At 42.5% G+C, this 13,314-nt stretch overlaps 1 protein-coding gene across 5 annotated transcripts in view; it reads right to left on the reverse strand.

The window, feature by feature from the left end:
- Positions 1 to 13,314, reverse strand: part of SIAE (sialic acid acetylesterase) — a 39,755-nt gene that overhangs the window by 25,653 nt on the left and 788 nt on the right. Inside the window, exons 2-4 of one of the 5 annotated variants that reach the window (XM_013979529.2) lie at positions 8,997 to 9,108; positions 6,473 to 6,536; positions 216 to 391 (exon numbers count right to left, since the gene is read on the reverse strand). In XM_013979529.2, coding sequence (XP_013834983.1) covers positions 216 to 374 — 159 coding nt within the window. In that variant the 5' untranslated portion in view covers positions 375 to 391; positions 6,473 to 6,536; positions 8,997 to 9,108. Of the gene's footprint in view, positions 1 to 215; positions 392 to 6,472; positions 6,537 to 8,996; positions 9,159 to 13,172; positions 13,259 to 13,314 lie in introns of those variants that run through there. The other 4 variants (XM_021063058.1, XM_013979527.2, XM_013979526.2 and 1 more) reach the window with 4 other exon arrangements.

Below are 13,314 nucleotides of genomic sequence, written 5' to 3' on the forward strand. Positions count from 1 at the left end.
GGCCACTATTTTATTAATGCTATGACCTTAGGCAGGGAGCTTAAGCCCAGTTAGGGCCAGTTTCTTCATCTGTGAGATATGAGTAACAGTACTTACCCCATAAAGTTTTAAATTGAATTAACATGTAAAAACAGCACTTAGAGCAGAGCTTGGCACAGGCTCCCCTCCTCCTCCTCCTTTTTCTTCATACCTATCACTGAGAGTCTGCAAATTACCTGTGAAACCGTCATCTGCATGTTACTTTGCCCACTGCAAAGCCAGACATCTCCAAATAAGACATCATGAACTCTCAGGGTGAAGTTCATCCTCCCATAAGTCTGTTGGGCTATAACTTCATAAGGTCCACCAGGCTTCACAGGGTCCAATACCACCATCCAGCTACTAGAGGGTGCTGAAATAACAACAAGGCACCAAGGAATTAATCAATCAACTAAAATGAAACTCAAGCCCAGTCCTGTCACGCATCAGACTCATTTATGGCTATTCCCAGCTTCTCTGATGAACTGAATTCAAAGCTAAGAAGACTGGCCAAATTTCATACAAGTGAAGAGAAATAACAAAAGCCAAGGCCTGACTAACCTTAATCTGTACCAATCCCTCTTTTTTTTTTTTTTTTTTTTTGCTATTTCTTGGGCCGCTTCCGCGGCATATGGAGGTTCCTAGGCTAGGGGTCAAATCGGAGCTGTAGCCACCGGCCTACGCCAGAGCCACAGCAATGCAGGATCCGAGCCGCGTCCGTGACCTATACCACAGCTCACGGCAACGCCGGATCATTAACCCACTGAGCAAGGGCAGGGACCGAACCCACAACCTCATGGTTCCCAGTTGGATTCGTTAACCACTGCGCCACAACGGGAACTCCTCCAATCCCTCCTTACTTTAACGAAGCAGTTACAAGAAAAATAAATTACCCAGTTATAATCCTAAATGAGGACAGACAAAAATACTCAGAGATTAAATTCAAGGGAGTTTAATAAAAAAAGTAAAATAGAAATTCTTACTATCCTATCCAACTGTCAATATTGATATAATCATAATCTAATAGATTACAGAGCACCCCAAATTAACTTGTAATTGTCCGATCGAATGAGGGGACAAGTCAGAGAAAATCATTTATAATCTGAAATTCCTTACTTGACGGTACCATCCTTGTCATCAATCCCCTGACCTCTACCCCATGTTGCTCTCAGGGGTTAATATCACCAGTGGTTCTGGGTTCTCTTATCAACAGTTAAACACGTGAGTGGAGAAACTCACACATAAATAGTAGGAGGTATATAAATTAATCTCTCTTTGAAGAAGATATTTAGACTTGTCCAATTAATTATTTTCAGAGTTATTTACCAGACTTAAGGTTTTCGGACTCAATTAGGGAGATGAAAAGCTATCCAAGACCCTATTTCAGAAATTCATAGCACTTTCCTTGGGAACCACCTCCCTACCACCTTCCTACCTCTCACCCACTCACACCACCACCGCTGCCAACATCAGACTCGGAAACTTAAGAAAAATATCTTCCAAGTGGCAAAATGATGCCTAGGAGGACCAAACAGCATGAGCAAAGTTGTAGAAATGAGAGAAAATGGATAAAATAGAGATAATGATTTTTAAACAAAAATTCTTGGCACAATGCTGAGGAATATGAACTGACTTATAACTGTGCCCATCAGATCAATGTAAATTCGAAGGGAAAAAAAGTGGCAAGAACTGGAAATGGAGCATCCTAAAGATATGATGCCAGCCAGAAAAAAGTAACAATTATAAAAATACTAGCCAAGTGCCTACTCTATGCCAGGCACTGTGGTAAGTTCTTCCTAATCAGCAAGAGCTGAGGGGAAAAGTCCAGATGCACGGCAGGACTTTGGTCAAGGCTCAAACTCTTAAGGACTGCTCAGAGTCCTTGCGGAGATATGCAAAACTGCCAGGCCTCCGAGAAAGGAAGCAATTCGCTCCTCTCCAGAGCACAACCAACTAAGCTTGCTACTCCCACCCCTGAGAGGTCAATTAAGCCCAGGATCAAATGCTCGCTATTGTTTTTAATACCACCAGGAGCCAGACGTCAACATATTAAGTGTAGAATTCACCTAAGCAGAAAAATCGCTGTTTTGGAAACAGTGGGCAGCCAGTACAGACTGCGGCGCCCAGGTGTGATGTGCTCCGTATGGCTCTCTCGGCTGAGCAGGCAGACACTCCAATCTGTCCTAATGACAGCCTTGCCAAGGTCTTTCCAGGCTTCTTGCACCTACATGACTTACTGAAGCTCTGTCCTCCTGCCACCAACATTACTCCTGTGTGATGATGAGGTCAACCCCCAGAAAACCTAGGATGGAACTATTTTTTCCACCTTCTGCTACAAGCTATTCCCAGGCACAGCTGTTAATGAGGTATTTACACTTAGCCTCAAACCAGGCCATATGGCTGGTGGGGAAAACTACCCTCACCAGAGCGTCTGAAAAAGGGTGCCTGCCCAGAAATAAAAAGACAAGGAAGGAAAGGGGAAGACATTTAGGCCAAACATGACAACACCACCCTACTACACCAGAGATGAGCTCCTCTAGAGCCTAAAGCGTCTGAAGGAAACTGAGCCTTGTTTCCAAGAACTGCTCTTCCAAGTAAGCCTCTCAACTTCCTCAAAGACCCTGGAGAACTTCCTTGTGTTCTAGTCTTCAAGTTCTTTTAGTTTGCTGCTTTTTCCTTCTCCCACTTCAGAGGAGAAAAACAGACCCCTGACACGATCATGGGCATTAAGCAAAGTTAACTCCAGACAGGCAGGAGAAAGAGATACACTCCAGAGAAGTTATTAATGGTCAAACTAACTCAGAAACAATTGGTTTAAAATAATGTGGACTAAGAAGAGAAAAATTTTTAAATATATTTGTTTTTATTTTATTTATTTATTTATTTATTGCTTTTTAGGGCCATACCCTTGGCACATGGAGGTTCCAAGGCTAGGAACTGGATTGGAGCTGTAGCTGCTGGCCCACACCAGTCACAGCAACGCAGGATCCAAGCCGTGTCTGTGACCTACACCACAGCTCACAGCAGTGCCAGATCCTTAACCCACTGAACGAGGCCAGGGATGGAACCTGTGTCCTCATGGATGCTAGTCAGATTCGTTAACTGCTGAGCCACAAGAGGAACTCCTAAAAAATTTGAAAAAGGAGTTCCTGTCTTGGCTCAGTGATAATGAACCCAACCAGTATCCATGAGGATGCAGGTTCCATCCCTGGCCTCACTTAGAGGGTTAAAGATCCAGCGTTAGGAGTTTCTGTCATGGGGCAGTGGAAATGAATCCAACGAGGAACCATGAGGTTTCGGGTTCAATCCCTGGCCTCGCTCAGTGGGTTAAGGACCCGGCGTTGCCATGAGCTGTGGTGTAGGTCACAGACTCTCGGCTGGGATCCGCCATTGCTGTGGCTGTGGTGTAGGCCAGCAGCTACTGCTCCGATTAAACCCCTAGCCTGGGAACCTCCACATGCCACAGATGCGGCCCTAAAAAGACAAAAGACCAAAAAAAGAAGAAAGAAAAAAAAAGATACAGCGTTGACAAGAGCTGTGGTGTAGGTCACAGACGCAGCTTGGTTCTGGCGTGGCTGTGGCTGTGACACAGGGTGGCAGCTACAGCTTTGATTCAACCCCTAGCCTGAAAACTTTATGTGCTACAGGTGCAGTCCTAAAAAAACAATAACAAAAATTAAAAATAAAAAAAAATGTAGATTTATTTTCACCTAAATATATACAGAGGAGAGCAGCCTTTGTAAAGGCTGCTTCTTTGACTAAAGGCAAGGGTGGGACATTTCACAAGGAGAACTTGGCCTATCCATTTAGCACTGGGAGGGCTAAAGTGGAGCTGACCACAGGCCCATGAAGTCCAGCCATAGATTTCAGAAACTGTGTTGACCCACCAAGCCCATGAGGTTGAGTCCAAATTATACAATCGAGTCACTGACCACGAGGAATTGAAGTTCACCATCCAGCTGGCTTCTGCTGATTCTGGTGGCTTTCTGAACAACACTTGCTCTGGTTCCTTCCTCTGGGCCCTAGTCACTTGCTGACTTGTAACCTCTCTTACCCATCTAGGCCCAGGTTTCTATAAATTCTCACTACTGATGCATTCAAATTTCTGCTTCTTCACATTTTTTCTTCTCCTATCTAGGAAGATTCATACCCTACCTTCATGGTACAGCTACTTAAGAGTGCCTACCATGTGCCAGGCACTCGAGCAAGTAAACGGCAGAGTAAACCCCCATCCTGGGTTATACTGGCAAGAAAGCCATGCAAACTGATCAGGGCTTTGTGTTTTCCTCGCTAATGGTCAGTGTATCTGGTGGTCTATTTCTCACTGTCCCTCTGCTCTTCATATTCCAGCCAAAGGCATAAGTAAAGAACTCTCTCCATCTCCTCAACCAACCCCCACCTCAAAATGGGAAGAATAAACAATCAAAGGCAAAAAATTAAAATAGTTTGTCTAGAGACATAATTAGTCATAAAGTGCATCTTGCTTTCTTCTCTTTGCTATTCACATCAGATGTTAATTATTTTTCAGGTTATTGTGCCAAATCTCAGAAGCAGAGAAGAAAAAAAAAGGAAAATTATCCATGACCTTTCCCTTCCCAAGAGGAAAAACCTAAAGCTGAAAGCAACCCTAATCACTTCTTCCCCTAGAGAACCCTGGCACTTCACCAGCTGCAAACTGGTCCAGTGGTTTATGGAAGTAACTTGGAGGTAAAGAAGGCCTTACTGCCCAAACTGCCCCTTCCTGATCTGCATTATTCTGTACAAAGTTCACCTGCACCACCACTAAAGATGACTTGTTAAAAAAAAAAGTTTAAATATTTTTCTATCAATAAAACTGTTTATGCAAGTTACTTATTGTATGCTATGGCTGACATCCCTAAGGTGACCCCCAATAAGTCACACCCTTGTATAACTCCTCCCCTCAGGTGCAGGCAGAGCATATGATTTGCTTTCAGTCAACAGAAAATGGCAAAGGGGATGCAAAGCCATTCTTGTGATTAGGTTACATAGAAAAAAGGAAGGGGTTTTGCAGATATAATTAAAATCTCTAATCAATTGGCTAAGTTTATAAAAAGGGCGGTAATCCTGGCTATGTCTTGACCTAAATAAGGAGAGCCCTTTAAATAAGGTCCAGAGGTCAGAGACTCAAAGCAGCAGAGATACTGGCACAAGGAAATGAATCTGCCGGAAACTAAGGGAGCTTGGAAGCAAATCATTCCCTAGTCAAGCCTCCAGACGAGAACTCGGCCCAGCCAACGCCCAGATTTCAGCCTTCTGAAAGTCTGAGAATCCAGCCTCATCATGGCCAGGCTTCAAATCTATAGAAATTGTGAGATGGTAAAAGTGTGTTGTTTGAAGCCCCTATGTTTGTGGTAACATTGTGTGGCACAGAAAACTAGCACACGTGTAACACTGCAACCAGGAGCCTTTTATTTTTCTAAGGGTTTTAATTAGGCTTTTTGTATTTTTCTATTTACCTCAATCATGATGACAAACTCAGACAGACACACCTTCATTTTATCACCTACGTATACATCCCCCATGTGTGTCAAAGTGAAAAGATAAAGCTTTTTGCCTCAATTTTACTCCTTGTGTCTGAGAATCACTATGCATCATTTGACAACATGGTTTGAACAGGCCCAGAACCTGAGCATATTCCCAGTCATCCTTCAGGTTTTAATTTTCCCATTGCTTAACTGTCAGTCTGCTGGACAAAAACCTTCATGTTGTTAAATTCCACTTTGCTGTGGGCACCTAGGGGTTTATAGGTAATAAGTTAAATATTAATAGAAATAGAACAGTGAACTGAGGCAGTCTGGCTGAAAACCCCAGAGTCGTCATCAAAATTTAAACAGAAGTCAACCCTTCAAATTTACCCTGTAGTATTTCCTTTGAGGAACATTTTCTCCGCTGCCCTGGGAAATTTCCTACATGTCTATCTCCTTTATTCCAAATAACACTTTACCCATTTTTCCTCATGAGCAGGACGGAGCAAGCTGTCCACTGAAGTAGGTTTGCGGATCTCTATAAACTAAAATACCTTTCTTCTCTACCCAGTCAGTGCGGAGAGCCTAATAAACAGATCTGTCTACCCCTCACCCCACTAATAACAACAATCTCTTTTCCTGTGAAATTACCATCAATAGTCCACAAATCACTTGGTTCCCTTAAGCTGCTGCTGAATATTTTAACTCCAAATGACACCTCACTTTGCAGTGAAACAACTGAAGCACAATTTGAACCTAAACTGCTAAAGGTGAAAGGACAGCATGAGCGAGTGAGTTCCTGGACAGTGGGCACTGTTTACAATTTTCTTTGTATTTTCTAGGGTCTCTGGCTCAGCGTTTTATACATAATAAGCTCTCAGTTGATGTTTATAGAAATGAACTCCAGAAAAGTGAGCAGGTTCACTGTCACTATAAAGGAGAAGAGGGGTTGATCCCCTAATTATTACCTTTTATTCCTTCTTGTCACCACCTACCCTCCTGCCTCGACTGTGGCCACTCCAAATATTGGTCCTGCAACAGCCATGAAGGGGAAAAAAACTAAAAATCATGCATAGGAACATTTTTAAAAAACTGAAATGCTATATATTATGTGCTTTCTCTATTTCTACAGTACTGTGCAGTCTCTGTCGCCTATTTATTGGTAATGTTAAGTATTAGCACCAAGGAAATCCTATTCCTTATTTTTAAACTACATCAATTCTTTAGGTTTCAAAATCAACATTGTTTTACTGACAGTACCACTTTTTGTACTCTGCACTGTTCATTTCTAAGATGGATACAACACAAAAAGAAAGCACTGCTGGTCTCCTGATTTCCTCATTTTCAGTATAACCTCCAAATCACCAAAAGGTGTTTTTGTTTTGTTTTGTCTTTTGCTTTTTAGGGCCACACCCTCAGTATATGGATGTTCCCAGCTAGGGGTCTAATCAGAGCTGTAGCTGCTGACCTGCACCACAGCCACAGCTATATGGGATCTGAGCCATGTCTGCAACCTACACCACAGCTCACGGCAATGCCAGGTCCCTGACCCACTGAGTGAGAACAGGGATCAAACCAGAATCCTCATGAATACTAGTCAGATTCATTTCCACTGCTCCACAACGGGAAATCCCCCAAAGCACTTAAATCTGTCAGATGACAACTTCTCAATTAGCTTAAGCTTCCCTTTCAGGTTTCTGAGCTTTACTCAGTAACATTCTTACCTTTAAAAAGTCTTAAAACCCAAGAAACAGAGGCACTTACCTTGCATCTATGTTTGGTACTCAGTAATTTTTTTAAATGTGTGTTGAATGGAAATGAATCATTAAGAGTCTGCACCAGGGTCTGGATCACTCTGGACTGGATATCAGTCCTGTATACTGACAAAACCAATCAGGCAATCCTTGTGTACAGGGGCCAATAAAATGTTCGCAAGCTTCGCTAACCGGTATGTATTCAAGTCCCTTCTCAAACCAGCAACCCCCACATTAAGCTCACCGCCCCCCCCAACCCCGCCTCACCCATTCAGACCCTCACCTCAACATCTCTCAGCAACATAGCTACCTCTCACTAAGGTAAAATCAGGTATCCACTTGATCCAGCCCTGAGCATGCCTTCTAGTTCCTCCACACATTGTCTTGCACATCTTTCTCTCTGCTGGACAGAGACTCCTTTGTAGAACCTCTCTGTTCATGAAGCCTGCTAACTGCAATTATCATCTTCCAGAACATCCTCACAGCCACAATTTGGGGTCAAGCATTCAACACCTATTGCCTGAATGTTGTAACAGCCTGCTAATTGGTCCCACCACCTCTCGTCTCATCCACCTCCTGTCCTTCTTCCAGTGCTGCCAGAGTAATCTAAGATAATAAATCTGGTTGTGTTATCTTGCTGCTTAAAATCCATCTATCCAAAATAGAGTACACACTCCTTGGCAATGACAAACCAGCCCTCCCACATTTCCAACCTTGTCTCCTGTCATCCACCACCAGTCACGTATACCAGTGTTCCAGGCAAAACAGCCCACCTGGCATTACTCCACAGACCCAGGCTCACTCAGGTCTCTATGCTCTTGCCCAGGCTATTCCCTTTACCTGGTCTGCCCAGCACAGCTTTCAAGATAAGCCTTAGACTACGTTAATTCTCCCTCCTAAGCACTCCTCTAGCACTCGTACTCCCCACTACAGCACGGACCACACTTCACTGTATAACTACTCAATATATTTTTATATAGATTATTTTTCTGTCTCCTCCCCTAACCTATAAGCTTCATTAGGGGAGAGACCACATCTGTTTTGCTCATCACTGTATAACCAGTACCCAGTACAGCATCTAGCACTTCATAGACAATAAATACTTGAGTGCAGACTAAATATCAGAATAAAAATAATATTAACAATGACAACACCTAACACTCAGTACTGACTGTGTTCCAGGCACTATTTTAAGTACTTTACATGTGTTAACTCGTATAATCCTCACAATAATCCTAAATATTATTTTTATCACTTGACAAATAAATTGTGAGACAGAGTTGTTAAATAGCATTGTTCAAGGTTATGTAGCCATTAAGCAACAGTCAGGATCTGCATGGGGAAGGGAATTCCAGAGCCTAGATTCTTCACCTCTCATCCATACCACCTCTCTTTTAGATGCAATTCAGTTCAAATGTTACCACCTTCAGCGGAAACCTTCCCTCACCATCCAATGGGTTAAATGTTTCTTTTCTGTATCCCATGACACTCCATACCCATTTTCATCTAAGCATCACATGACTTGGTGTCTGTTCCCATTATTCCATGAGTTCCTTGAGGACAGGGACTTTGTATCCTCAGGGCACATGATAAATACTCAAATAACCTGGATGGATGGATGGATGGATGGATGGATGGATGGATGGATAACCTGAGCTGAAGCATTAGCATTCATTTTCAGATCATCCAGTAGGTGGCAGAAGAAGATAAAAGCTCAACAGAAGATGAACTGTCTTACCTTTAACACTGGTCACTTTCTTCATGATGGTTTCCTGATCTTGGCACAGAGTCACTGTCACTGTGGCTCCAGATACGCCATAGCCCCAAATCACTGCCCCTGCAGGCTCCTTCTGCAGCACCATGTAATTATCGATGTAGGAAGCAAACCGAAAACCAACGTCTAAAAAATTTAGCAAACACTTAGAAGAGCACCATTGGGGAGATTCATCAAAGACTGAATCTGGTTAAAGAGCAAGGGACATAGAGTCTTTATACAAGAGAAGCTGAAGATACCCAGTGCTCTTAATTTTCTAAAGCTAGATCTTATTCCTCCTAATTAGGTAAAGCAACATAACAAGAACAGTTTCCATCAATAAGCACCATAGTCAAGATGATCAATAAGGAAAATTCTATGAGCCTAGGGTAACCCATTTGCCACAAGCCTCTTCCCCTTAAGAGCTCTTCATCTTCCACTGCTTACAGGCTTGGCCCTAATGCTTGACTCTCTCCCTGAAAATCACAAAAATGCTCTTTTTATGCACCCCACAGATGGTATTTATGAGAAAAATAAGCCACTTCCTTCCCTGAATTTCCATCACCACTCCCACTCCTCATAGCTGGGAATAAAAAGACCTGCCTTACTCCAACTTAGCCCTTTCTAATCCCCCCCCCATCTCCCCCTTCCAGTCCTCCCAGCATCAGTTTCCCTCAAATAATTCTCCTTATTGTGTTTTTTCAACAATCCACTGAAAATTCTAAATAAGCATTTATGAATACCTATGACAAGGCTGCTTCCTTCTAAGGTAAATTCAGATAAATTAAGATAAAAAAAAAAACAAGGTCAGTGAGAGACAGAAGGTCAAAATGTCTATACAAAAGATCTTTCGCTGCAATTTACCCAATTCACAAGCTAAATTATACAAAAAGAGCAAGAGAAAGAGGGCTTGAAATTGTGGATTCTATTCTAGACAGTCACTAATAAGACTGAATAAGAATTCACTTTAACGAGATCATTCCTATTTTTAACATCCAGCCTATATCGAAGTATTTTATTAATAATAACAAGCATCTTTCCAAATTATCTCAGTGAGTTTTTCATAAAAATTTAACATGAGAAAAAAAACTTTTAAAGTTCCATCCCAATTGTCTGAACAAAACAGAAAACTCCCCAGAGGAAAATAATTAACAAAATTAAGATTTTTCTTAAAGATTTTAAACAAAAATGATAGGCAGGAAAGAGAATCAGAACTAACAAGGTTGACATTTTCCTCCCTGGAAGCGACAAATGATGACAGCCCCTTAGGCCACACTTAACAGGGCAGCACAGCTAATAGGATCTCCTGCACAGACTTGGTGGCCTATTTGTCCTGCACTTGGAATAACAGCCCAGTCCCTAGACATCGCTTAGCTCTCTCTCTCTTATGAGTTTGTTTCATCATAAAACCTACATGACAATCAAAGATCATCCAGAAGACTCACTAGGCTGGAGATGCACAGCTACCAGGAGCAAAAATGCTCTAGGAAGAGACTACAATGGTGCAGAATTGCATAAGCACGTTGGCAGTCTGCTGGAGGAAAGGGGAGAGGCACGTGTGGGGAGGCCTAGTGTTGGGTGAGTGCTTCATATGCAAAAAAACCCTGAAAACCAAAGGCCTAAGAGCTAAGAAGAAAGAGGATGGGGTACAGGACAGATTGAAGAAAACTGGCTGCGTTAGGCAGGCATAAGAGCCCATGCAAATGAGGGGCTCTGGATGTGTGCAGCTGCCCTCTCATACACCAGGGAAAATACCTTTCCAAGTCAGTCCCTTTTTGACATCACACATTCACTGAACCTCTGTGTGCATATCTCCATTCTGAGTTAAAGAATTATAGAGGTGGCTGGAGTTCCCTTCATGGCTCAGTGGTTAAGGAACCAGACTAGGATCCATGAGTATGCAGAGTCAATCCCTGACCTCGCTCAGTGGGTTAAGGATCTGGCGTTGCCAGCTATGGTGTAGGTCACAGACTCTCGGCTGCGATCTGCCATTGCTATAGCTGCGGCGCAGGCCAGTAGCTACAACTCCCATTAGACCCCTAGCCTGGGACTCTCCATGTGCCGCAGCTATGGGCCTAAAAAGAGAAAGAAAAAAAAAAAAAAAAAAAAAAAAGAATTTTAGAGGCAGAAAAGAATCTCTTACACTCTGGGGGATAATCATGTTATTTACTGATCAACACACTGAGACTCAAGAAGAGTAGGTAATTTTTTCAAATAGCTTGGCCACTAATTAATTCAACAAATACTTATCAATGCCTACTATGTACGAGGCACAATTTTAAGCATTAAAGAAAGGGGGAAAAAGCAGACAAAACTCCTTGCCAGCAGGGAGCTTACATTCTACTGGGGAGCTTACTTATGGCAAGCACAGTGCTAAACACATTACAGATGTTAAACTTCTTTGGCCTCAAATCACATAGGGGTAGTTTAGGACCAGACAAGAAGCCAAACCACCTGATTCCAAAGTTACTGCAATTTCTACTCTGCCACCATTAGAGGCTGGTGATAAATCAAAGAAAAGTCATATTCCCTGTCCTTATAAAGCTCACATTCCAAGCTGATAAGCATAGACAGTGGAACATTACGGAGGAATTGAGCAATGGCCAAACCCGAGAACAAGAAAGGAGGCAGGACTAGTAATTGTTTTTGTCAACTACAAGACATTTAATATTTGATTTTTTTTTTTTTTTTGCTTTGCTTTTTTTTAAACTAAGGCCACACGCATGGCATATGGAGGTTCCCAGGCTAGGGGTCAAATCAGAGCTACAGCCGCTGGCCTACGTCACAGCTCACAGCAATGCCAGAACCCACTGAGCAAGGCCAGAGATGGAACCCCCAACCTCATGGTTCCTATTGGAGTCATTTCCACTGCGCCACGATGAGAACTCCAACAGCTGAAATTTTTTTAAGTCTTTAATTTTTTTCCTTCATTTGCGTGTTGGACTAGAAAAAGAGAAATTCGTGTTCTGGGAAGTTAAAAGTGGTCATTAAAAGTAGACTGACAAAATTAGGACAGCAGTTATCCCTGGTGAGGAACTGTTAGATGCACTGGAGAGGAATATCCATGGAGTCTCAATAAAACTGGCAACATTCAAGAAATAGCAACAACAACAACAACAAAAGACAAAAGACAAAAAAAAAAAAAAAAAAAAAAACTGGCAACATTCTAGTTCTTAATTGGGTAGAACTTCCCTGGGTGTTCATTTTATTATTTCATTGCTACATATTTTTGTACATTTCAAATATTAAGTGATAGGCATTCCTGTCTATGGTATAGGTCACAGCTGCAGCTCTGATTCAAGCCCTGGCCCAGGAACTTCCATATGCTGCAGCTGTGGCTGGAAAAAAATAGGTGATAAACATGGGTGCAGGGGGAATGATTTGAAGGAAAGAAGTCAGGATATGCAACCAAATAAAAAAGAAAGAAAATTTAAATCTTTAACGAATGAAAAATCAAGTTATTGTTAATGAAGGTGATGTAACAATATGACCCAAAGGCAATGATAAAATAGTAATATTAAAGTTAACAGCCTTTAACAGAAAAACTATAAAATAACAATCCTGCTCTCTTCTTTTCCTTTTCCCCACCTAATATACTGGACTCAAAACTCACCAAGTGGGGACAAAAGTCAGGAAATGATACACAGAGTGCTGCTAGTTTACACTTTTGATAAACCCTGAAGAACCATTTATGGGCTGCAGTTTGTCTGCATCTGGGCACTGTGTGGGTTCTTAGGCAGAGCTGCAGTCATTTTTCTTGACTCTGTTCTCCCACCTCAACTTTTTTTTTTTTTTTTTTTTTTTTTTTTGGTCTTTTTGCCATTTCTTGGGCCGCTCCCGTGGCATATGTAGATTCCAGGTTAGGGGTCCAATCGGAGCTGTAGCCACCGGCCTACGCCAGAGCCACAGCAACGCTGGATCCGAGCCACGTCTGCAACCTACACCACAGCTCACGGCAACGCTGGATCCTTAACCCACTGAGCAAGGGCAGGGATCAAACCCGCAACCTCACGGTTCCTAGTCGGATTCGTTAACCACTGAGCCACGACGGGAACTCCTCAACTTTCCTTTCTTAACAGGGACCTTTGGGGTCCACTATTTGAGTGGTCGGATAAAGAAGGGGGAAAAAAAAAAAAAATCCAGCATTATCCCTTTACTTGCATTTCTGGACAAGGTCCCTCTTCTGGTTTCTCCATGGCTGTGACCCAGCGTCCAGCCCGGGGTATTCAAACGAAACAATATATGACCTGAACAATAGTCAAAGTGAGTCACCCTCCTCCTCAATGCCACGCATATTATCCCA

The sequence above is a fragment of the Sus scrofa genome, chromosome 9 (assembly GCF_000003025.6).
Source record: "Sus scrofa isolate TJ Tabasco breed Duroc chromosome 9, Sscrofa11.1, whole genome shotgun sequence".
Taxonomy (NCBI): Eukaryota; Metazoa; Chordata; class Mammalia; order Artiodactyla; family Suidae; genus Sus; species Sus scrofa.